At 48.1% G+C, this 25,962-nt stretch overlaps 1 protein-coding gene across 33 annotated transcripts in view; it reads right to left on the minus strand.

Annotated features, from left to right (window-relative positions):
* Positions 1-25,962, minus strand: part of NCOR1 (nuclear receptor corepressor 1) — a 1,832,391-nt gene that overhangs the window by 814,166 nt on the left and 992,263 nt on the right. For 24 of the 33 annotated variants that reach the window (XM_085649289.1, XM_085649277.1, XM_085649270.1 and 21 more), the window contains 2 exons: positions 19,790-19,861; positions 19,410-19,586 (listed from right to left, as the gene is read on the minus strand). In XM_085649289.1, the coding sequence (XP_085505415.1) occupies positions 19,410-19,586; positions 19,790-19,861 (249 nt within the window). The remainder of the gene's footprint in view (positions 1-19,409; positions 19,587-19,789; positions 19,862-25,962) is intronic. The other 9 variants (XM_085649294.1, XM_085649293.1, XM_085649281.1 and 6 more) reach the window with 1 other exon arrangement.

A 25,962-nucleotide genomic window follows, 5' to 3' on the forward strand; every position in this document is an offset into this window, starting at 1 on the left:
TCCTGCTCGTAGGCCCCAATGGAACAGTAAATAAAGAATGAGCAGTTCCTGGGGGTGCTGTCTAGGACAGGGGAAAAGGGGGGGAGGGGAAGCACAGGTGTTTCTTCGTAATGCCCTCACACACCCCAAGGGATGTCATGCTTCATCATATGGGCATTTGCCCCTCGTCTGGCCGGCGCTGCAATGCCTGACGGGCTCCCGAAACCGGGGCTCTTTGTCGGGGATCTTTTGAAGAAGCCGTATGGGTGCGTGTGGGTGTGAGGGCGAGTAGGTGCACTAGGGGTGAGGTGGATAAAAAAGGTATAAGAGCAATCCTGCCAATTACAATTTTAATTCATGAGGTAGCTCCAACCTTATTAAAAATGTGAAGAAGCCCTGTGTAGGAAATAATGTTCCCTAAGGGCTAAGCTTGAGTGAGTGTGGTCAACATGTTTCGTGCCCCATCTGCCCCAGAAGGGGTCAATGGCACTTCGTCAGGACCGAAAAATAAAGAGGTGAGTGCACCGCCGTATCGCAGTTTGCTGATACCGGCAGAAGGAGGTAAGTGAAGAGTTGGTACATTGGGTGTACCAAAACCTGTGGGAGAAAAGGACAAGATAAAAGAAGGGGGGGTAAAAATAAGAATAAGACCAGCAGTTAGACCTGCCAAATAACCAGCTGTACAGGTACTGAGGTGCAGAACACATTGTGAACTACAAGTGGCTAAAAGACTCCAACCTGACTATGTAGTGATGGTAGACTAGGTCGTAGAGTCGTGAGGGAACCAGTGTTTGGTAATCCGAGATTGTCGAACGGGGGTAAACAACACATATATATAGAAAAGGCGAGTGACCATTATGGTGTGCGATCTTAAGTGGTTCAATGGAGGGGAGAGCTAGAATAGTTATGGCATTAATTTCAGAAGAAACCAGTCAATGTTATCCTAGGGAAGAAAATTGGGTTATCGGCTTTTGGGTAAGTACTCGACTGGCAGAGTTAAGGTTCTGGGCACAGACTCTGGGGTCTCCCAGGGTCAGGTTGGTACAGTTGTTCCACCCTCAGCGGCACTGGGGCGGCCGGGTGCAGAGTGAGTTAGAGCCAATGTTATCCATGGGAGGCAGTGGGGCATTGGTTGGTGGCTGCTGACTAGCAGGCCACGCGGCTGTGGGAGCTGGGCTCCTGGTCACTTACTCAGGGCAAATGGGGAAGTAGGTAAGAGTAGAAGTTCCCCTGCCAGGGCCAATCGGGCAGCTGGGTGCAGGGTGCTTTTGAGCCTACGGGCGCTCAATGGATTTCAATGGGAAAGCTCCAGGATGAACAAAGGCTGCAAGCTCGGGGACGAAGATTCTTCAGATGCCACCACCACTTCGAGAGGTAAGTGGGTAGATGGAGGATAGGTAGGTACCCAGGAGTTGGGCACGGGGCCGCAGGGCGCCGGGTGCAGTGGTGCCTTTTGGTGTCTGGAAACCTTACCCTCTGTTGATCGCGTTTGGGGGTTCCCTGGTTCTGAGGCTGCAGGCGTTGTCAGGAGTGTCGAGGTGAGTCCTTGGGTGCCGGATTCGGAGTCACAGTCGCCGGGGGGACGTCCTCGGGGACTTTGTGCACTCCGGCACAGGCCGGACTTGGCGGGTGCAGAGTGTGCAGCGTTCGCGGTTCCGCGCTGTCAGGGGTTAGAAACTTGCTTTGAGCAGAGCCACTGCTCACTGGAGTCTCAGATGCTCAGAGTTACAAGGTAGCCAGGTCCTCTGGGGTTTGTGAGGTTGCTGGCCCCAAGGTGTGCCGGGATTTAGCAGGAGCAGGTTCGAGGGTCGACAGGCCAGTAGGGCTGGGGAAAAAGCAGTTGGTGTCTTCCTCTTCTTAGCAGATGCACGGCAGGTCTTCTTTCTTCTTGCTCTTCTTTGCTTTTTCAGAATCTGGAATCTGAAGAAGGAAGGTTCAGGGTGCCTCTAAATACTAGATTTAGGGGCGTTATAGGTAGGTAAAGGGCAGGGACCAATGGGTCCCTGCTCTGGGTTAGGTACACCCCGTATCCTGACAATCTCCTGTGGGAGGGGGGCAGTAGCCTAGTCCTGATTGGGCAGGGCTTCCTATCTTCAAGATGGCGAGTGCCTGGAGATGTGCTTCACCTCGCCTCCCCCACCTGAGGGGTGGGGTGGGCAGGCTGGCACATCCCCTGTCCTTACTTGGGGTTTCCGGACAGTCTTCCCGCCAGAGTGGGGGTCAAAACCGGTGGGGGGCAGTTTGCTGGGTACAGCAAGTGGCCTGGAGAAGCTCACAAAGGCGGCATTGCCTTTGAAGCTTCCCCCTGCCCATCCTGGGGTAGGGGACCTAGCACCTCGCCCAGGATGTGCATTGTTGCAGGCCCAGGAGAGCGGGGCCTCTCCACCCAGGGGTCCAGCAACATGTCTGCTGTGTGACAGCCTAGGCAGCCTTCCAGACCAGATGTGGATTGTAGGTTAGGTTTCAGGAGGCATCTCTAAAATGCCCTCTGTAGTGCTTTGTACATTAAATCCCACACTGGCATCAGTGCGGGTTTAATGTGCTGAGAAGTTGATACCAAACTTCTCAGTCTTCAGTGTTGCCATTATGGTTCTGTGGAGTTCGTGTTTGACGAGCTCTCAGCACCATGTACTCTTAAATGGCAGCACTGCACTTACAGTGCCCAGGAATCGACCTGGGTACTGTAGGGGCACAGGGCTCATGCTCCTGTGCCCACACCATTGGCATAGGGCACCCAGCTAGAGTGGTGGCTGATGTATCCCAGGGCAGTGTAGGTTGTGGGCATGGCACACAGGGATGTGTGCCATGTCGACTCTTGGTTTTGCCTTGTACCCAGACACTCAGCCTGCAAGGGCAGTGTGTGTGTGTTTCAGGGTACAGGGCCTCTAAGGGTGGCACAATAAAAGCTGCAGCCCTTAGGGGCCTTCCCTGATCACAAGGCCCTGGGTATCTAGGGTACCATTTACCAGGGCCTGGCATGTGGCCAATTTGGGGTTTTAGGTTAGGAACATAGGCCCTTGGCACCTGATTGGCAGGAGTCCAGGGCACACTCAAAGTACATTCAGCAATTCAGCAAAAAGTGAGGGCATACCATGCAAGAAAGATGGTACTTTCTCACATTTGCTACATACACTTCATACTCGCGGGGTACGGCCACACTGACGCGCAACGCTACGCCATAAGTTGCGCATGGCACTAGCAGTGATCTCCAAGGACGCTACACACCAACGTGGGAGAGATTAGCATTCTATTCGCTCACTATCATGAATTGCTATGGCTCGGATTTTGACAGCCCTTCCTTCTTTGATAAATTATGGATCCAGATAGTTGATATAGGCTCTACTTACATACTCTGGGGAGGAGAGTTCAACTAAGCTCAGTACGAAATTGGACAGAATACATAGCGCCTCAGCATCTCATAGTGTAGACCCCCGGCATATACATACCATTATTGTGGAGGGTGAACTGATGAATGTGTGACGTACACTACACTCGAAAGCGAGAGAGGGTATCTTTTACTCAGGTGTGCACACTAGTTGGTCCAGAATAGATTATTGGCTTTTCATCATAAGGAATGGGATCCTGGCTCAAGGGAGTTAGCCATCTAGTGCAGAGTTATTCGCACCATAGCCCGGAGCTTCTAGAACTCTAGCAAACTGGCACCTCTCTCCACAACTACTACTGGATGTTCCTTTCAAAGAGGAATTAGGGCAGGAAATTAAGGACTTTTTTGCTGGGAACAGAGATATGCTTCCCAAGCTGAGTACCATCTGGGAGCCTTTAAGGCTACAATGTGAGGGATATGCCTAGCTAAACCCGGCGGCACAGAAAGATTTTAAAATCATACAGCACAACTTAAAGAGAGACATTAAATGGTTTGAAACGAAGTTGGGCGCTTCGAATGACCCAGAGGTTGCTAGAAAGTTTACACTGACCCAATCAGACTCCCAGGAGACTGCAGACGTAAATGCTTATACCGCAGTAAATGTGATGGAGCGAGGACGTAAGAAGAAGGTGAACGCCTGAAGCGCATGTCAGCGTCCTTGACACGCAAACCCCGATTCACCAACGAGGACCTTGAGATCAGGGATTCTGACGAAGCCCTAGTGCGAGATAACTTCGAAATTTTGAACAGATTTGAATCTTTATCAGACATTAAACACCTCGTCGAGGCATGGGAAAGCAGATATTGATTCCTATCTGGAAAATGTGGCACTCGGATGGTTGGAGAATTCGACAAATAGAATTCCTAGCAGCAGACATAGAAGAAGATATTAGAGAGGTGATAAGGCAATTACAGTAAGAAGAAAAAAACCAGGAGCGACAGCTTCTCCGCAAAGTTTTATAAAACATATAGGTATCCTCACTCCCATACTAAAAAGTCTACGATGAAGCTCGGCAAGCTGAGTAACTACCACTCTCTATGAGAATAGCTAAGATTATTGCCCTCCTTAAGCCTGATAAAAAAGCAGAAGTCTAACTCTTACCGACCCTTATTGCTCAATAGAACAAGTTATTTACCATTGGTAACAATATATCTGTAAGAGACATAGATTCGTTAAGGATTCCTCACCTTAGAATTACACCCAGGCGTCAGCCTGGATCCAGAGAATTTTTTCCTCAGCAGTACCACTGCGTGTCGATAGGTGGCGTCAGTCGACTCTGCGTTCGTCTTTGTCACTGGAATGACGTCACAGTATCTACTTAGACACCACCCACGCGCGCTGACATCAGTTCTTTACACGACATTCCACGCCAGCAGTGCAGAGCCATACAAGACACTGACCACTGGTGCACAAAAACTAGGGCCCTGAAAGGGAAGTCCCTTACTCTAGTAATCAGTTCGCAGAATAAGGAGGATGGGTGGGGCGTGAGGAATCCATAACTAATCTATGTCTCTTACAGCTGTACGAGTTACTTACCTTCGGTAACGATGTATCTGGTAGAGACGATTCTAGCCGCAGATTCCTTCACGTAGAATTATCCCCAGGCATGACACTGGATCCGGAAACTTTTTGCCACAGCAACCCTGCGCGCCGCAGACGGGGCGACACCACGCGACTCCGCCCAGGCGTCATCCGCGTATGTGACGTCAGCGAGGTCACATAAGATCCGCCCCGGCGCGCCCACGTCAGTTTTCTTCGGAGAACTTTTCTGCACCACAACGCGGAACCACTAGATACACTGTGGGAGCATGGAAACAGTGTGCGTAGAGCAGAAAAATTGGAAAGAAACGGTGACTAACACCACCACCAGGGTAGTGCCAACACCGCAGACCCCAAGGGCAAGGAAAGGGAAAGAACAAACAGAAACCTGCGCAGCCACACTGCCCGCACATAGACGACCTCCCATCCCTGTGCCCCGAAGGCAAGAACAGGCATAAAAGGCATGGCACACGTAGGAAGCCCACCCCCTCACCCTGAGCAAGAAATGGGACCAGTCCCAAGAAAGAGAGGGAAAACAAACCTCCAAGCCACCCCAACCTAGAGGGCAACCACCCACAAGGGACAAGGGCAAAACAAGGACAGATGACTCTTAACCAGAGGATAGCAATGGAAGGAAGGGAGGGGAGGGAGGACAGGGATAGAAAGCAATCCACCCCAAACCTGGAGAAGCCAGAGCAGCAGGGCACCGGAGCACCAGAACCCCATTCTCCAAAGGACCAAAGTAGGAATGAACCGCCCCCAGGCGGAGCCACCCATCAAAAACAAGGAAGGCACTCACAGGAGAAACAGCCCCCCCACCGGGAGGCGAGTACCGAAGACCAACACAAGGGTCCTCGCAGAATAGGGGAGGAAGGGAGGGCCGTGAAGGAATCTGCGGCTAGAATCGTCTCTACCAGATACATTGTTACCGAAGGTAAGTAACTCGTACATCTGATAGAGACTACTAGCCGCAGATTCCTTCACGTACAATAGATACCCTAGCAATACCCCCCGGAAAGGAGGGTCTGCGAAAGGACCCCACCAGCCAATGCAGAACAGAGTGCCCCACAGGGGACCAGATCTGTGGACCAGGTAGAACATCGCCCCTACCAGGCCCAGGGAAACCCCACAAGCAGAACCCCCACCTACCCCAAGGGGATGTAGGAGGGAAAGAAGGCATATATATACTGCACCAAAGTGAGGTACAGTGTGTATAGAGTCCAAGGGTCTCCAGAGGTTTGGCAGAAGGTTAAAGTTAGATAGAACCTTGCTCTCTAAAGTGGTAGCTTGGTCGAGCAGTAAGGCAGTATCAGAGGACAGTGTAAGCATTTGATGTACACAGTCAGCAAATGAATTCAAACACTCAATAACTGAACTCTAGGCCAACTGTTTTTTATAAAACAATACACTGTTTTATTTCTAGAACCAAGCAAGCCTGGCACAGGTAAGCATGTAAATACTTTTCAGTAGTAAACTACTCGTATGATCACAGTTCACATTTGCAGTGTATCTTGTACCGGCCCATGTTTGAGTGAACAAACTCCGCAAGGAAGTCCCCCTGGCGATCCTGACCCGAGATCCGGCGACCCCTGACCTGCCTTAAGCCTCCAGACGACGCCTGCAGCCTCAATCCAGAGGACCCCCACTACCGCGGGTATGAAAATCAGACGTCCACTTCACCTCACTTTGGTACAGTATATATAGAGCCAGATTCTTACAGTGACATCATTTGCTGATTGAGTGTATACAACAAATGTTAACATTACCCTCTGATAAAGCCTTACTGCTGTCCCACACTACCACAAATAGAGAGAAAGGTACTATCTACTTTAACCTCTGCCTACCTTTGGGGTTCCACTGGACTCGGTGCACACTTAACCTCATTTTGGTATAGAATATACAGAGCCTGCTTCCCACAGTATTGCCTGTATTTGAGGATAATAAACATGTCTATACTAGATACTGTTCTTTACCCTAAAGGAAGAACTCACAGCCAAATAGCATCCAACAAATGCAAAATGTAAACTCTGAACTAGAGCAACTTTCCAACTTGCTTAACTTCTTCAAAGTTCTGATGCACTGAAAATAAACAGTACACTAAAGAAGCGAAAATATATCGCACGAAAGTCACTGGTTTGGGAAAACCGCAGATGTGTGAAAATGCAACAGAAGACCCCGTGAAAGGTCATCACAAGATGAAAATAGAGCTCTTCGCTCACTACAATAGTCCTTAGAAGAGCATAACACGAAGTCCGAGGAGGACACAGCTGTTTAACAGAGAGAGCCTATAGGACAAAAATACACTACGAAGGAAGTACGCCTGAAGAGCTATACAACAGAAACCCAATATTCCACATAGAGTAGCTCACATACCTATAAAAAGGGTATAATCTCTTGAGACTAGCTCTTTATCAGAGATAATTGAAAATAAAAGTAAACCAGCAACCCAGCAGGGAATACAACACTCAAACCCGGAGACCAATCATCTTATTCAATTCAATTTAAAGCTTTTATTCGATTTGTACATACAAATCATACAAGCAGAAAAATACATGATTAAAAATGTGAAAAATCACCATATGGCCATTTATAAAAACAGTAAAGAGACAATATACAAAAAGACTAAAGTGCAACAGTTAGGTAATCATGCCAGTTTGAAACAACATGCTGTTATGGACGGAAATACAAACAGGTAATCAGTGAGAATTCCTTAGTGGGCTTACCCTGGCAGCTGTACATCAAAGTTAATAAATAGTCATAAAATAGTCATAAAAATACTGTGGTCAAAAAAAAAAAAAAAAAAAAAAAACCATGATTACAAAGAAGATATAAAACTTAAAATTTATATATACGAATAAAAAATGTAATCAGTAATAGCAACACGATATCTGGCAGCTGTATACATAAGTACAGACAGGTAAGTATAAAAAATCTTATGGTACAATACTTTCCCTGGCAGCTGTACATTTCAAGATAAAAGTAGCCAAGAAAAAACAAATCTCTTCGTTCTCTAATGAGGATAAAAGTATCAGTGCTGTTTCTGTCGTACGAGTATTATATTTGATAAAAATTGGCTTAAGGTATATTAACCTAAGATAATGATAAAATTTACAAAAAAGTAAAAAGTGGCGACTATTCTGTCGGGAAATACTATCGCATGGACAGGGTATATCTGAACTGGTTCTTGTGTTTGGAAATGCAACCAGATGGTGAGCAATACCCAGTCTAACGCGTGTTAAAACATACTGATGGGAAGGACGGGTCACATACGCAAGATAGGGTTGGAACCCCGAAGTTAAATTTAGATCTTTATAAAATTTAACGGTGACAAGATTGCCAGAAATTTTATCTCGCTCTGCCTTTCGAAAGTTTAAAAATGTTGTCTTAATTTCTTTCTTTGAAATGGAAACAACCTCCTCTGGCTCACGGAGTGCATCTATATTAAAAAGAAGAAGATACCAGTGGTGGATGTATCTCAACCACTGTATGCGTGAGGAGTGATCCAGGCCTATACAGTCAAGAATAATATCCTGAGTGAATCGAGTCTCTGGTTTAGCCCAAATAGAACGCCACAATAAGAGTGGACGGACTGCTGCTAAATCAGAGATAAACTCGATCCCAACTTCTTCGTGAATCAACAGAGTGGAAGCAGAAGGGGGAACACATAACAACCTTCTTAAAAAACTTGTTTTCCTCCTTTTGCATAGATGTGCCCACGCTATGGCCCCATACACCTGCCCCATACAGTGCAGATGAGACACAACGAACATTATATATATTCATCATGTCTAAAATGCTACGTGAGCCGAGTTTAGAGGCAAAACGAAAAATACTGCCAGTAGATCGCAGCATTTTTAATCTTATAGAATCAGATTCCGAGGTCCAAGACCCAATATTATTAAAAGTGATTCCTAGATAACAAAAAGACTTAACAGGAGTCAACTTTTCCTTATCCAGAAAAAAGGTATGCTTTACCTGCTTAGCTGCCCGACCGCATGACATAACATGCGTCTTGGTTTTATTCACGCGTAGCCGCCTAACTTGAATAAAATGAGTAAAATTGTCAATTAGGCGCTGAAGTCCCAACTGGGTACGGGATATGAGAACAGCGTCGTCCGCGTAGAGTAACAGCGGAACAGGTTTACCACCAATCAGGGGGGCATCTGCTAGGATGTCAACCAATGAACGGTCGACGTCATTGATAAAAAGGGAAAATAGCAACGGGGCCAAAACGCATCCCTGGCGTATGCCCCGAGACACTTTGAAAAACGGGGTACATTCGCCATGGGTGCCATAGCGGACTTTGCAGGAAAGTTTTTCGTAAAGTCTAGCTAAAAAGTGGACTATTTCCCTCGGAGCCCCTGCATCTAGCAAAACCTCCCAAAGGATATGGTGGTTAACCAAATCAAATGCGCTGCTCAAATCAGCAAAACATAAAAAAAGGTTACCATTTTTTGCCACAGTATATTTATTAATTAAAAGGTCCAAATTTACACATTGCTCCAATGTGCCCAGGCCTTTCCGAAAGCCGTATTGGACTCTAGTTAAAATGTTAAAATCAGCTGCCCAATCTTCCAACCTCTTGAGTAATATCCTACTCATCACCTTCACAGAGGCGTCCAATAGTGAAATTGGACGATAGTTGGAAGCCACTGATTTATCACCTTTCTTGTGTAGAGGAATAATAACTGATTGACCCCAAGTGGGCGGGGGGTTAATTTCTGCCGCACAGTTAAATAACCTCGCCAGGATTGGAGCCCAAAGTTCTGGTTCATCTTTATATAAATCCAGCGGGACCCCATCAGGGCCAGGGGCCTTACCTCCTTTGCTTAAGGAAATTGCTTCGTAACTTTCTTCTAAAGTGATTCCCAACGGGAGGGGTAGCCATGAGATAGACTCGGGTAACATTAGCTCAAGAGGTAACCCGTCTGGGTTAAAGATTTTGGAAAAGTGACTGACCCAATCGCTACAGGCCACATAAGATGTTAATTCTGTAGCAACTTCCTTATTGAGAAACGGGCTGTTAATAGTTTCCCAGTACAATTTGCAATTTTTGGTCTCGGCCGCTTCCTTCAACTTATCCCATGCATCGGACTGTAATACCCTTTTCCTGGTTTTAATTGCAATTTTATATCTTGCCCTAAAAAGTTGTATGTCCGTCTTAACACGTGGATTAGTGCCTAAAGCCTTCTTTAAATCATGGAGGGCGGCTATACAAGTCTTATCGAACCACCCCTGCTTCGGGCCGCTATTTGATGACGAGGCTTTAGTAAAAATGCCATCAATAATGCTATTCATGGCGATAAAGTGGACTAGTAAACAGCCCAGGTCACAATCATCCTCCAGGCAGAAACTGATATAGTTCTTGCATCTAGTGATGACCTCCTTCTGCTTAACCTTGGAGTTTAGACCAGTCCATTTGATCCTTAGACCCTTCGGTCTAATAGGTACTAAGTCGGTAGAGCATTTCCCGCCTGAAACAGTCGAGGTACCATGCCTCAAAAGAGTAACACGAAGGCTATTATGGTCACTAAGGCTTTCTTCATTTACATACAAATCAGTAAAGCCTCCACTGCTAGACAACAGGATATGATCTATAAATGATCCTGCATCTCTACCTGTAAAAGTAGGGCATATTTTCGCCTGCTTGTTTGTATTGCAATTTAACAGGTTCATGTCTAAAGCTACTAGCATATTATTTAATGTGGAACCATAACTGCAATGTTGAAAATGAGGGGAATCCTCCCCCACACCCAGACCCCCCCAATGACTACTCATTGCTGCACCAAAGCCACAGATGTTCCCGTTGGACAAATGACAGGGCTGCAAGTTAAAATCCCCTGCCCAGACAACCTCTGCCGTTCTTTTCGAGATACCAAGGGCTTTGGTTATTTCCCTTTCTAGAGGCGGTAAAATATCCCCTCTAGTAGCATCAAAGAGGTTGTTATAAAAGTTTATCACTACTAAATCGATATTCTTTTTACACTCCAACCTTATAACTTGGCTATGAGCCCCAACTGTCGTGCTATATTTAACTGTACAATCGCACAGCTTGGTTGATATAAGCAACAAAAGGCCCCCCTTAGCCCTACCCGAACTCGATTTGGTGGCTCTAAGGCAGTAGGATATGTACCCTTCAATGTTAGTAGGATCTAAACACCAGGTTTCCTGCAACAAAATTAGGTCAAATCCCTCCCCCAGAAAACTGGTCCAGAAGGGTGTGCCCAATTTACTGGCAAGGCCAGCTATGTTCCAGGAAACAAGGGAGAGACCTGTTGGTTTGCCGGAATCACCAACTACAGATTGCTCTGGCTGGATAGCTCGTAATAGATTAGAACCATCTTCCCGGGAGATGATATCTGAACTCAATCTGGGAATGACAGTATCAATACCTACATCGTGACTATCCCTATTTTCTAGACACCAGTAAGGTATTACTGATGACTCCCTTGGAGATTCGGGGGGTGCGCTTAAAGGTGTAACAGGGGAAGCACTCGCCGTGTCTGAGAAGGACAAAGAGATGCATAAATCCAAAGTTTCGGTAGAGCTCAGTCAATCTACCTCATCCAGTGCAGCATATCTATTGGGGTGAGCAAATTGTGAATACGATAAATCTTGGGAGGGGGGCAGGTTCTGCCATGCTTGCTGCCACTGAGGTTTAACAGATTGTAGTGGCTGTAAGGGTTGCTGCCACTGATGGGCAGACTGAAATGAAGGTGATGGAAAATGGGGAGGATGTGGCCAGTGGGGATTAACATGGTGCTGGGGATAAGATGAAACATGTGGTGGCTGCTGATGAAAATTAACAAACTGTGGAGAAAAAGATAAAGAGGGATAAAGTGGTTGATGCTGCCATGGTTTGGTAAAATGTTGCGGGGGATACACGAATCCGTTGTTACCTTGTAAAGTGGAACAAGGAAGGTTTGATCTTGTAGGCATCGGTAAAAAGTAAGATAAGGGGAGTAAGTTAATTTGAGTCGCAGGACCACTGTTAGGAACATTACATATATAACTAACTGTCCCTGTATCTCTAAAATTAACTGTAATTACATCCCCCACTATTGTTTTCTTATAAATCAAAAGTAGTGCTTACACTCCAACACTACTAATTCAATGAATGCCATAACAAAGGGACCACAGCCGAGAACACTATAGAATAAATGAAACCAGACCTGATGAGGTCCATCCACAAATTGCCAGCCATGAGGCACTGGACAGCGGAATCAGGATGGCTATCACATAAATTGATTACGTCAAAAGTTAAGTCCTTTAGACTCTCCCTAACAGTCTTGGGAAAACTGGAATCATGCAACCAAGCGTGACTCCTCAGAGCTACCTATCTAGCCATAGCTCTACCTACGGAATCCACTGTGTCCATCGCCGACCTGATAGTGAATTTGTCCATTTCAAGACCATCCTACGTCAGTTAAAAGAGTTCAGCTGTAAGTCCTTCAGAAAGAGAAGGAAGAAGTCAGTCGACAGAATCCCATAGGGCAAAAAACTCCTTCCAAACATACAGGACGTGTTTAAAGATCTTAGGGCCGAACTAGTGGACACAAACCAATTTCGGCCAAATGTCTCCAGCCACCGAGACTTCCTTCTCGGTGGAAGCAATGGAATAGCTTCCAAATTCAGCAAAGCTGAAGCTGACTGCACAACGAGCCCTCTAGTCTTAGGGTGGTGAGAAAGACAAACAGGGTCATCAGGAGAAGGTCGATGACTGTGTGCAATGGCACGCTCAACAGAGACTCCGGACGTTGGCCTTGCCCATGTTCTCAGAAGAATTTTGTAATGCAACTCTCCGAAAGAAAGCAAAGGCTCAATCCCAGAGCCTCCTTAATGGAGCAGATCCAACGCGGGGTCAGAGTCACCACAGAAGGTTGCAACTTTAAAATTTCAGCAGCCAGATTAATGACCCAAGCAAATGACGCTCTAGTGTGATAAAGTGCCATCTTTCTTACATCAATCAATCAATCAGTACATTTATAGGGCGCGCTACTCACCCGTGAGGGTCTCAAGGCGCTGGAGGGAAAGCAGTTGAGTGTCGTCGGCGTAGGAGATGATGCTGATGTTGTGTTTGCGTGCGATGGCGGCGAGGGGGCTCATGTAGATATTGAAGAGGGTTGGACTGAGCGAGGAGCCTTGGGGTACGCCGCAGATGATTTCGGTGGCCGCTGAGCGGAAGGGTGGGAGGCGGACTCTCTGGGTTCTGTCGGAGAGGAACAAGGTGATCCAGTCCAGAGCCTTTCCTTGGATCCCGGTGTGGAAGAGGCGGGTTATCAGGGTGCCATGGCAAACGGTGTCAAAGGCTGCCGAGAGGTCTAGGAGGATGAGAGCGGTTTTTTCCCCGTTGTCCATCAGGGTCCTGATGTCGTCGGTGGCTGCGATGAGGGTGGTCTCGGTGCTGTGGTTGGCTCGAAATCCGGACTGGGATGGGTCGAGCGAGTTGTTTGCCTCGAGGAAAGCGGTCAGCTGTTTGTTGACGGTCTTCTCGATGACTTTAGCCGGGAATGGAAGAAGAGAGATGGGGCGGAAGTTCTTAAGGTCTTTGGGGTCCGCTGTGGGTTTCTTCAGAAGGGCGTTGATTTCTGCGTGCTTCCAGCTCTCAGGGAAGGTGGCTGATGTGAATGAAGGAGTTGTTTATGACGTTCCGGAGATGGGGTGCGATGATGGTGTCGGCTTTGTTGAAGATATGATGGGGGCATGGTTCAGAGGGGGTGCCGGAGTGGATGGAGTTCATGACGTTGGTGGTGTCTTCAGTGCTGATGGGGGTCCAGGTGCTGAGGGTGATGGTGGGGGTCGTTGGTTCGGTGACTGGAGGCAGAGTCTGGGGTCCGAAGCTGTCGTGTATATCTGCGATCTTTCGGTGGAAGAACGTGGCGAGGGAGTTGCAGAGGTCTTGTGACGGTGTGATGTTGTTGTTGCTGGCGCTGGGCTTGGAGAGCTCTTTGATGATGTTGAAGAGTTCCTTGCTGTTGTGGGTGTTGTTGTCTAGCCGTTCTTTGAATGATGTCCTTTTGGTGGTGCGGATCAGCTGGTGGTGTTCGCGAGTGGCATTCTTGAGGGCTGTCATGTTTTCTGTTGTCCGTTCTTGGCGCCAGGTTTTTTCGAGGGTGCGGCAGGATTTCTTTGAGTCTTTGAGGGCGTCTGTGAACCACAGGGTTTTCCTGTTGCCGGTCTTGCCTGGGTGGTTCTTCAGTGGAGCGAGGTCGTTGGCGCAGTTGGTGATCCACTGTGCGAGGTTGTGGGCTGCGTCGTTGGTGTCGGCGGTGTTGGTTGGCGAGTTCTGGCTCAGTGATGAGAGGAGATGGTCTGTGGTGATTTTGCTCCAGCATCTGCGGGGGATTTGTTGCGTGCGGTGGTGGGATGTAGTCTTTTTGAAGGTGAACTGGATGCATCTGTGGTCGGTCCAGTGTAGTCCGGTGGAGTGGCTGAAGGAGACGTGGTTGCTGGCGGAGAAGATGGGGTCGAGCGTGTGGCCGGCGAGGTGGGTGGGGGTGTCCACCAGTTGTTTGAGTCCGAGGTTGGCAAGGTTGTCGAGCAGGGTGGTGGTGGTGTTGTCGTTTTTCTCCAGGTGGAAGTTCAGGTCCCCTAGGAGGATGTATTCTGGTGAGGCTAGGGCGTGTGGGCTGACGAAGTCGGCGATTGTTTCGCTGAATTGTGTGTGCGGGCCCGGGGGTCTGTAGATGAGCGTGGTATGCCCCCACTTTTTGCTGAATTGAACAAGTTACTTACCTTCGGTAACGATGTATCTGTAAGAAACATTAGTTAGTTAGATTCCTCACCTTAGAATATCCCCAGGCGTCAGACTGGATCCGGAAGATTTTTCGTCAGCAATACCCCTTGCGCGTCGCTAGGCGTCGTCTGCGGCTCCGCGTCCGTCGTCGGTGTCGTGCGCCGGAATGACGTCGGAGGACTTAGACGCCGCCCTCGCGCGCTGACGTCAGTTCTTGTACATAGCTTTCCGCGCCAGGAACGCAGAGCCATGCAAGAGACCGACACTGGTGCCAAAAAAGTCTAGGGCCCTGAAAGGGATAGCCTTAACCCTAGATGTCAGTTCGCAGAACGGGGAGGATGGGTGGGTCGGTGAGGAATTTAACTAACTAATGTTTCTTACAGATACATCTTTACCGAAGGTAAGTAACTTGTTCATCTGAAAGAAACACGTTAGTTAGATTCCTCACCTTAGAATAGATACCCAAGCAATACCATCCCCGGTGGTGGGTCTGCGAACCAAGATCACACCAGAAAGTCCTGGAGGACAGAACGGCCAAAGAAGCCATCCCTCCGGACTTGGCTGTCAAGGCAATAATGGCTGGCAAACGTGTGTAGCGAAGCCCACGTAGCCGCCTGACAGATGTCCTGCAAAGGGACACCCCGTCCCAAAGCAGTAGTAGCCGCTGTGGCCCGAGTAGAATGGGCGCGCAGCCCAACAGGAGGGTCCTTTTTTGCCAAGGAGTAACAAATTTTGATGCACAAAACGACCCACCGAGAGATGGTCCGTTTGTGCACAGCTTTCCCCTTCTTAGCACCCACGTATCCAACGAAAAGTTGGTCGTCCACCCGGAACTGCTTCGTGCGGTCCAAATAAAAGGAGAGCGCACGTTTTGGGTCCAGACGGTGGAGCCTCTCTTCCTCTTTGGAAGGAGGCGGAAAGAAGGTGGGCAAGGTGACAGACTGCCCAAGATGAAATGGAGTCACCACTTTCGGAAGAAAGGAGGGACGAGGCCGAAGGACAACCTTGTCCGGATGAACAGAGAGAAAGGGAGGCTTTGAAGATAAAGCCTGGAGCTCACTCACCCGTCTAGCCGAGGTGATGGCTACCAGAAAAGCAGTCTTAAGCGTCAGCAGACGAAGAGGACAATTATGAAGAGGTTCAAAGGCAGCACACATTAGAAATGTGAGAACAAGATTCAAGTCCCACTGAGGCATTACAAAAGGGATAGGAGGGAACGTGTGAGTAATGCCTTTTAGAAAGCGTGTAACTACAGGGGACTTGAAAAGAGAAGGCTGATCAGGAAGCCGCAAGAAGGCAGAGATGGCAGCAAGATAACCTTTCAGGGTGCCCAGGGCAGAGCCCTGCCGGGCCAAAGAAAGAAGAAACAGTAGAACCTCAGAAAGAGGGGCGGAAAGGGGATCCACAGCCTTTGCTGTGCACCATGCCACAAATTTGTTCCACCGGCAGGCGTATACCGTCTTTGTGGAGGGACGCCTGGCTGCCAGAATGATATCACAGACTTCAGGAGGCAAGTCAAATGGCATCAACTGCCGCCGCTCAATCTCCACGCATGGAGGTGGAGGCTGGACAGGTTCGGGTGGAGGACCGTCCCCTGCTGCTGCGACAGAAGATCCTCCCGAAGGGGCAGACGTATCGGAGGATCGGTCAACATACTGAGTAGCTCGGGATACCAGTACCTTCGTGCCCAATCCGGAGCCACCAAGATGACTTGGGCCCGGTCGTGCCTGATCCTCTTCAGCACTCTGGGCAGAAGTGGTATAGGCGGAAAGGCGTACAACAGACCGCAACTCCACTCGTGACGAAAAGCGTCGCCGAGCGAGTGCCGCCTTGGAAATTCCAACGCGCAGAACTGCTGACATTGCGCGTTCTCTTCGGTTGCGAATAGATCTAACCAAGGCTCTCCCCACTGCTGAAAGAGACCTTGCGCCACTTCGGAGTTCAGACGCCATTCGTGATCCATCATGCACCGGCGGCTGAGTTCGGCTGCTCTGGCGTTCAGAGAGCCCGCCAGATGTTGAACCACTAGGGTGACGCCCTGGTGTTCCAGCCACATCCAGAGGCGCGGAGCCTCCTGACAAAGGGTCCACGACCCCACCCCGCCCTGTTTGTTGCAATACCACATGGCGGTGTTGTTGTCTGTGAACACCTGCACGACACTTCCCCTGACAGAGGGAAGGAAGGCTTTCAGTGCAAGTCGGATCGCTCTCAACTCCAACAGGTTGATGTGGAGACGAGACTCCGCCGGAGACCAGAGGCCTCTGATCTCCGCCTCTCCCATATGGCCACCCCATCCCAGGAGGGACGCATCCGTCACTACGACATGCTCCGGTTGGGGAAGGGAGAGGCTCTTGCCCTTGACCCAATCGCGGTCCGTGAGCCACCACTGCAACTGCCGTGCAGTGCCCTCCGAGATCAAGACATGGTCGGACAGGTTGCCGTGATGCTGGGCCCACTGAAACTTCAGGTCCCACTGCAGAGCCCGCATGCGCCGCCTGGCGTGATGCACTAGTAGGATGCAGGAGGCCATCAGCCCCAGAAGCCGCAACACTAGCCTGACCGAAACCCAGGATAGAGGCCGAAAGATGGGAATCAGGGCCTGAATATCCCGGACCCGCTGTTCCGGCGGATAGACCCGGAACTGCGCCGAATCGAGAACCGCTCCGATGAAGAGGAGCTTCTGAGAGGGACTCAAGTGTGACTTCGGCACGTTGATGGAAAATCCCAGCAAATGCAGGAGATCCGCCGTAGTCTGGAGGTGGGAGACGACTGTCTGGGGCGAGCCCGCCTTCAACAACCAGTCGTCGAGATAGGGGAAGACTGGAACCCCTGATCTGCGCAGATGAGCTGCGACCACCGCCATCACTTTCGTGAACACCCGAGGGGCACTGGTGAGGCCGAAGGGGAGCACGGTAAACTGAAAGTGCTCTTGGCCCACCGTGAACCGCAGGTAACGCCGGTGGGCCGGCAGGACGGGGATGTGGAAATATGCGTCCTGCAAGTCCAACGCTACCATCCAGTCTCCGGGGTCTAGGGCAGCTAGAACCTGAGCCATAGGAAATCATTGACCGTTTTTCTGTGAAATTTCTTCGAAGTGTCGATTTTAGCCAACTACAAATATTCTTTAAAAACCGTACCAACTGTGAAAACGCAATTACTTACCTGTGATAGACGTCCTAGTACTGAGTCTAGGAGCCCAGTACTGGATTACAAAAGTAACGTGAACATACTATACCTGCAACTTGAATTTTCTCCCATAGGGAATCATTGACTGTTTTTCTAGGAAATTTCTTCTAAATGTCAACTTTTAAAATAGCAAAATATTTCCTAAAAATCACAACAGTAACTAAGTCGACTTTTATCACTTGTTTCTAAGAACTGTCCCAGGACTGAATCTAGGATCCAGTCCTGGAGTTACAAAAGTAATCCTGAAAGTAATCTATTGCAAATAACTTAAAACTTCCATTGAGCTCAATGCATTATTGTGCTCGAAATTGTGTTGCCTATTGCAACAACCTGTAACCAGTATTTACAAAAGTCAATTGCATATTGCTAAAGTATTTACCTAAAGCATCTCATCCTGAGAAAGTATATTTTAATATCTATTGTTGATTCTAAAATAAAACAAACATATATTTGTTATATAAACCATTGGCCCAGAGTTCAGTTCTTGATTGTGAGAGACCATTTGCTGACTGAGTGTGTACAACAAATGCTTTACACTGTCCTCTGAAACTGCCTTACTTCCCGACCAAGCTACCACTTTAGAGAGTAAGGTTATATCTAACTTTACCCTCTGCCAAACCTCTGTGGACTGTGGACTCTGTACACAGTGTACCTATTTGGGAACAGTATATACAGAGCCACTTTCTCACAACTAGCCTCTGTCACTATTCTAGGAGTTGAAAGTAAATCGTAGGTAGGGGGCAGTTTTAGACTAACGCGCCCCCCCCACCCCCTTCAAACCCTCCCAAATCCAAAGAACCTCCTGCCTAAGGCTGGCCAAGTGCACCTAAATGCTCAACTCCACCAGTATCTGCAGACTCTTCCTGCAACACTGGAGAAATGGCAACCCCAGTGGACACGTACTCAATTTGTAGACGAGATGGCGCAAAAGCCTAAGTGGCAATAAACGGATTCTTGAGCACCGACTGATGTCGAGACGGTGTTCTATCGACGTCCACCACTAAGGGTGTCCCTGACAATCTCTGCTAGCAGTTCATTCACAAACCCAAGACAGACCCCAAAAGCATGCACATAAGTTCTTATATGAACCAATAATGATGGGACAAGACCGCAGACTTTTAGGATTGTCAAAAGGCAAAACAACATGTTTATAAAGAATAAATTACACCCAACCTTGAAGTGTGCAGACCTTGTAAAGGTACTTGTCATGTGATCACTATGTCCATGATTTGGAATATCACAGTAATGTAATGCTGGGAAGACTTTCCCGGCTATAGTATTCTCTTACGCCTGAGCAATTTTCAAACACTTAACAATAAATCTATATAACCAAATTGAATCAAAATTAAAACAGGTAGGCTAATCTGCAGTTTTAATACCAGTAATGCCATTTAGTTTTCGTGTTAAGTTAATGATCCACAAATTAATCTCATTAAGAGCACCAAACAGCTACTGGAATAAAAATTCTAAAAACTAAGCCAATAGATGAGTCAACCAGCTGTATATTTTTCATAGTAGGGTAAAGTAAAATACAATTCAAACAGCCCTAGATAAGATCAGCCGAGAACTGTTGGAGTATTTACCTGGTGGTGCGCTGTAACGAACAGCACCCATATCAGGCTGTGGTGAGACTTTGCTAACTTCCCTTGGAGAAAGTCGATATGGTGACACTGAACTTGCTGCTGTATTTTGCATCTGTGCATCCTGCTCCATTGCACGCTTCATCTCGGTCGGATAGGACATGTAGGCAACTGATTTCCCTATGAAAATGGGACATGAAGAGAAACGAATAAGAGGAAGGAGATTTAGCACTCTCACTCAGCAGAGCACCCAGAGGGACTCCGAAAATTGCATACTTCATCTGCACAGTGAACCTGTGGGTCAGTGAGTGTAAAGGTAGGGTCTGCAGACATGATCAGATGTAGAGGGACACTGAAATAAGAGAATAAAAGCCAAGACTGACCCTCATGGGACCTGTAAAGCACATTGGGGAAACGTCCACTCCAAAATGGTTCCATGCCAAAATTGTCCTGGTCTAATGATGGCACATGGGAATCCAAGCCAAGATGTGGTGATTGGTTTAGCAGAATAAATGATTTTGCAGAGGGAAAAAGGGGAAAAACATTGAAATGTGATCGTTTGGATAGGATTATTTGAAGAGCGTATCAGTAATTGAATGAATTACAGAAAAGTACATTTAAACCAATACACGTTAAATGAAATGCTAATAAACCCAAAAAAGGATATAAAGTTGACGTTTTTAGAAAAGAGCATACAATATTTAAAAATACCCCTCTTAAAGAACAAGTTACTTACCTTCAGTAACGATGTAACCGGTAGAGACACAGACTAGCCGCAGATTCCTTAACTTAGAATATTCCCCAGGCATCAGACTGGATCCGGAAAACTTTTTCCCCAGCAGTACCTCTGCACGCCGGGTGGCGGCAGCACCCGACTCCGTTCAGACATCGTCCACGGAAGTGACGTCACTGGAGCCATATAGGTCGCCCCCGAGGGCTCATGCTACTGTGTCCACACCACTGGCATAGGGCACCCATCTAGAGGGGTGGCTGATATATGCCATGGCAGTGTAGGCGGTGGGCATGGCACACAGGGATGTGTGCCATGTCGACGCTCTGTTTTGTCTTGTACCCAGACACTCAGCCTGCAAGGGCAGTGTGTGTGTGTTAGGGTAAGAGGGACTGTAAGGGTGGCACAATGAGTGCTGCAGCCCTTAGAGGCCTTCCCTGGTCACAAGGCCCTGGGTACCTAGGGTACCATTTACCAGGGGCTGACATGTGGCCAGGGTTTGCCAAAGTGGGTTTGAGTTTTTTTTAGGGAAGGAACATAGGCCCTGGCCACCTGATTGGCAGGAGTCCAGGGCACACTCAGTCAAAGTACATTCAGCAGTTAATCAAAAAGTGGGGGCACACCATGCAAGAAAGATGGCACTTTCTCACACAAATGAAAAAGATCCACCGGAGGGTTTCGGAGATATGGATTTTACAGGAAAAAATAAATCAGGATATTTTGCTTAACCGCAAACAAGCACTGCCAAATTTAAAGAATTTGACACAACCTTTAAATAAAACAAGTAAAAAACTTTGGCAAGTTGGTATGGGGCTACTTAAGAGTTACTTTGAATGACCAACTCCGACAGGGAGTCAGTCAAGGGGACCAGTAAGGGCTGAATAAACAGTTACCTCTTCGAGGAAAGCAGTCTTCAGTCCCGTTCCAGCGCCAGTGGCCACTTCACTGACTTCTATGAAGTGGTCCTGATGAAAGGGATACAGGATGCTGAAAATAGAGTGAAGACGCTATTCGTGATTCATCATGCACCAGCGGCTGAGTTCATCCGCCCTGGAGTTCAGAGAACCTGCCAGGTGTTCAACAGCCAGGAACATGCCCTGATGTTCCAGCCACTTCCAGAGACGAAGGACCTCCTGACATAGGGTCCACGACCCCACCTTTGCCCTGTTTGATGCAGTACCACATGGCAGTGGTGTTGTCTGAACACCTGCACTTCTTTCCCTTTAACAGAAGGAAGGAATGTCTTCAGTGCAAGGCAGATCGCCCTGAGCTCGAAAACTTTGATGTGGAGCCCAGACTCCGCCGGAGACTAGAGGCCTCTGATTTAAAGATTTCTGCTGCTACTGCTATTGTGGGTCATTACGTGGCGTGGCATTTTGAAAATAATTTTGTGGGGAATTGAATTGAGGCTCTTTGTGGTGGGAATTGCGGGGAACTGTTTTTTAATTCTTTTTGCACTCTCTGCGGCTGGGAGCACTGGAACGCTAACATTGTCCTGTTGTGCCCGAGTCCGCCATTTTTACTTCAAGCGCGGTCTAGTTGTCAAGACCTGGCGCTCACAAAACGAGAGGCTGCGCGAATGCGCAGCAGGCGAGCCGCTGGTGCGCCAAAGGCGCGCCTTTGGCATGCCCGTTAGCGTCCCGGAAGAGTCCGGAGCCAGAAATGCTGCCTGTGACCTGGTCCAACCTGGGAAGTTTGTTGTTTATAGCAAGGCAGAACTCCTTGATATCAGAGGCCAGGTAAATAGTTGCTGGCAGAATGGTGCGAATAATGTGAGGGAGACCTTGTTGGTTTGCCACAGGTGTAACTGGGTAGCGGACCTTTCAGGTACTAATCAGAAGGATGGCAGTGTGATCATGGCGAGTAAGGGCCCAGTTTTGGGCCTGGGCCCACGAGGGAACAACTCGTTTAAGTTTCTTATCCTTAACACTCGCTCTATAAAAAAAACATGAAGCTCAACTGCATGATCTATTAGCTGAATGCAGCCCTGTCATGTTTGTAACCGAAACCTGGCTGAATGAATGTTCTAATCAAATGATAGCAGGGGCTATTCCATCGGGCTACCAGATTTTGAGGAAGGATCGACCCATAGGAAAAAGGGGTGGAGTTGGTATAATTTTTATATCAGCACTGTCCTGCTCTATTCTTCCAGCTCAGGATATCGCTGAGGCCTCAGTTTTGTGATTACTATATCAGACCACCAATCGATTGCGGGTATTTTGGTGTACAGGCCACCTGGTCAGGTGGGCACTTTCACTGAGTCACTCACCCATGTTATATCATCCCTCTCAGTTAAATACAGGCACTGTCTCCTGTTAGGAAACTTTAATGTCCATATGGATGTTCCCTCTGACCCCGAGGCTATTCGGCTGCGGGCATCTTAAGCAATCCTAGGCCTAGCCCCGTATATTCACTGTCCTACTCATGTGAAGGGTCATACATTAGACCAAGTATTCTCCAGCGTGAGTACGGAAATAGAGGCTCCCCAACCGTTGGTATGGTCGGTCAACTTTCTCCTGAGTTTTAAATTTTTGAAGTTTGCAGCTCAAGCTCAACATAGCGAGATGCTCCGTCCTGCTACTTTTAGACTGTTCAATCAGGTTACGTCTGACAGTCTAGAGAGTGCCCTGGGGAAGCACCCGATTCCCGTTAGTGGAAATCCAGAAATTGATGCTCCTGGTCTAGAGCAATGGCTTGAACATCAGGTTAGGGTCTTGGTGCCTTATACAACGCGGAAAGCCACAAGTAACCGTGCTTCCGCACCGTGGTTTAAAGTGACACTCAGGGAAAGCATAAGTGCCTATAAACACCTAGAGAGAGTCTGGCGAACCAAGTATAATCCCATGGACCGAGTTATTTATAAGCAAGCTTTGAAAGCTTATTTTAACTTTGTCCGGGTTGAAAAGAAAACATTTTATAACTTAAAAATAAAAGGGGCGGCGAATAAAAGGAAACAAATATTTAAAATTGTTAAAGATTTTACATCTCCTGCAATGTTTTTACTCCTACCCTTAGTTGGGTCCATCAGATGGCATGCTTTTTTCATGACAAAATCCACCTGGTCCAACAATCGTTTGCCCCTACGGGTACACACGAAGCGGATAACCCATTGTGTACTCTCCCAATTTCCTCCTATCTCCCTAGAAAAATCTTTGGACATTACGACCGCCTTGAAGTCAGGCTCTCCGTCCGACCTCTGTCCAGCAAGTACTCTGAAGAAGATTGCGGAACCTATAAATCCAGCAGTCAATTCAGTTCTTAACTCATCAATTGGACATGGAACAGTACCCAGTTGTTGGAAAACGGCCAAAATTATCCCTCTTCCGAAAAAACCCACAGTAGATCCTGCGATCGCATCAAACTATAGGCCCATTTCCCTGTTGCCTTTTTATTCTAAGGTCTTGGAGAAGCACGTTAACTCCGTGCTAACAGACTTTATAGAAGGGACCATGTGCTTCATGACAGCCAGTCGGGCTTCAGAGCCACTCTTAGTACAGAAACTGCCCTATTGTAGGTCTCAAACTATTAAAGCTCAAATGGACAAAAGGGGCAGCGCTGTCTTAATATTACTGGATCTTTCCGCGGCCTTTGACACCGTGCCCCATGATCTGCTTCTGCATAGGCTAGCAGTGTGTGGTGTCCGGGGCACGGTGAACAATTGGTTTGCTTCCTTCCTTTCGGAGCTGCAGCAGGAAACCTGGTCTCCGACAATTTCAGCTACAATTACCCCAATGCAAGTGGGGGTCCCGCAGGGCTCCATTTTGAGCCCCACCCTTTTTAATATATACATGGCACCTCTTGCTCATTTGGCTGAGCGGCATGGAGCAAAGATTATTTCCTATGCTGACGATACGCAACTCCTGTTTACGTGTGATAAAGGAGCGAGTTTTCGCGGTTGGGAGATAAAGGAATGTTTAACGGAGGTCTTTGCTTGGCTGCGACTGAACCAGTTGAAGTGTAACTCAGAAAAATCAGAAATCATTTTCTTCGGCTGTACCCCTAATGTGGACTGGAATACATGGTGGCCTAATGACATGTCCCCTCCTTCTGCCCCAGTCAGCATGGTTAAAAATCTAGGAGTCAAGCTTGACTAGAGTCTTGCGATGGAGGCCCAAATTCAAGCGGTCGCCAGTACCCGTTTTGGCTTGGTAAGAATGTTAAATAATGTTCTTCCTCTTCTCCCGATGGAATCCCGCAAGATCGTTGTGCAAGCCTTAATTACAGCTAGGTTGGACTAAGTGAACATCTTGTATCTGGGGCTGCCTGAGTATTTGCTCAATCGGCTGCAGGTTGTGCAGAATGCTAAGGCCACAGCTATTCTCATGGTAAATACCAGAACACGTATGTCATCTCACCTGAAGGCTCTACACTGGCTCCCGGTGAGAAAGAGGGTTCAGTTTAAGGCCTTAGGGCTTGCTTATCTGGCTTTTCATGATACGGCTGGAGTATACCGGAGGAATAGGATCCAATGTTACCAGCCCCAACGGGTCCTTAGATCCTCCAAGCAATCACTTATGGTGATTCCTAAGATCTCAAAATCTTGGATTGGAGGAAGGTCATTCCAGGTTCAGGCGGCTCGTTTGTGGAAGGAATTACCCCTACATCTTAGACAGGCTCAGGACCTGCTGTTTTTTAGAAAACAACTTAAAACGTGGCTGTTCCAACAGTAACTACTGGTGGGGTGATTCTTCAGGAGGTTTCAGCTTCGAGATTAGCGCCGGGACACTCCTTGTGAGTATCCGTGCGCTTTATACATTTTTAATTTAATTTCATCTCCACCTCTCCCATTTGGCTGCCCCACCCTAGAAGCGATGCATCTGTCACCACTGTGAACTCTGGGGAAGGGATAGAGATCTGCCGCTGACCCAATCCTGGTTCGTTAGCCACCACTGCAATTGGTGTGCAGTGCCATCTGAGAGCTCGACGCACTTGGAAACATTCAGCTGATGCGGTGCCACTGGAACTTCAGGTCCCACTTCAGAGTCTGCATATGTCAACTGGCATAGTCCACCAGCAGGATGCAGGAGGCCATGTGGCCCAGTAGTCTCACGATGAGTCTGACCGAAACCCGGACTAGAGGCTGAAAGATTGGAATCATAGCCCGAATATCCCAGACTCGCTGCCCGGGAGGATAAGCCCGAAACTGCGCTGTCGAGAACCGCTCCAAAGAAAAGTAGTTTCTGAGAGTGAATCAGGTGTGACTTCGGCATATCAATGGTGAACCCCAATGAAATCAGAATATACAAGTTACTTACATTTGGTAATGATGTATCTGGTAGAGACGATTCTAGCCGCAGATTCCTTAACGTAGAATTATCCCCAGGCGTGAGACTGGTCCAGGAAAACTTTCTTGCGCAGCATTCCTGCGTGCCGGGGGGCGTTACCTCGCGACTCCGCCCCCAACGTCCTCCGCAGGTGTGTGACGTCGGCGAGGTCACATAAGCCCCACACCAGCACGCTGACGTCAGTTTGCTTCGGAGAACTTTTCCGCGCCACAACGTGGAGCCATCACAACAAAACTGAGGAGAGCATGGGAACAGTGTGCAAAAAAAACAAAGAAACAAGAGAGACAGACAAAAGATGAGGAACAGCACCAGGTGGCGCCAGCAGGCTACAACAGGAAAACCAAAGCAGGAAAAGAACAGACCACCTCTGAGGAACAACTGTGCAAGCCAGGCGATAACACCAGTGAGCACCAAAGTACCAGAAGGCCAGATCAGTAAAGCTACAGCAGGGAAAGCGTAAAGCACCCCTCCGTGAAACCACCGTGCAAGCCAAGGCGATATCCAGGCTGGATGCACAAGCAGTGGAAAGCGCTGTAAGAGA

This window comes from Triturus cristatus, chromosome 3_2 (genome assembly GCF_964204655.1).
Source record: "Triturus cristatus chromosome 3_2, aTriCri1.1, whole genome shotgun sequence".
Taxonomy (NCBI): Eukaryota; Metazoa; Chordata; class Amphibia; order Caudata; family Salamandridae; genus Triturus; species Triturus cristatus.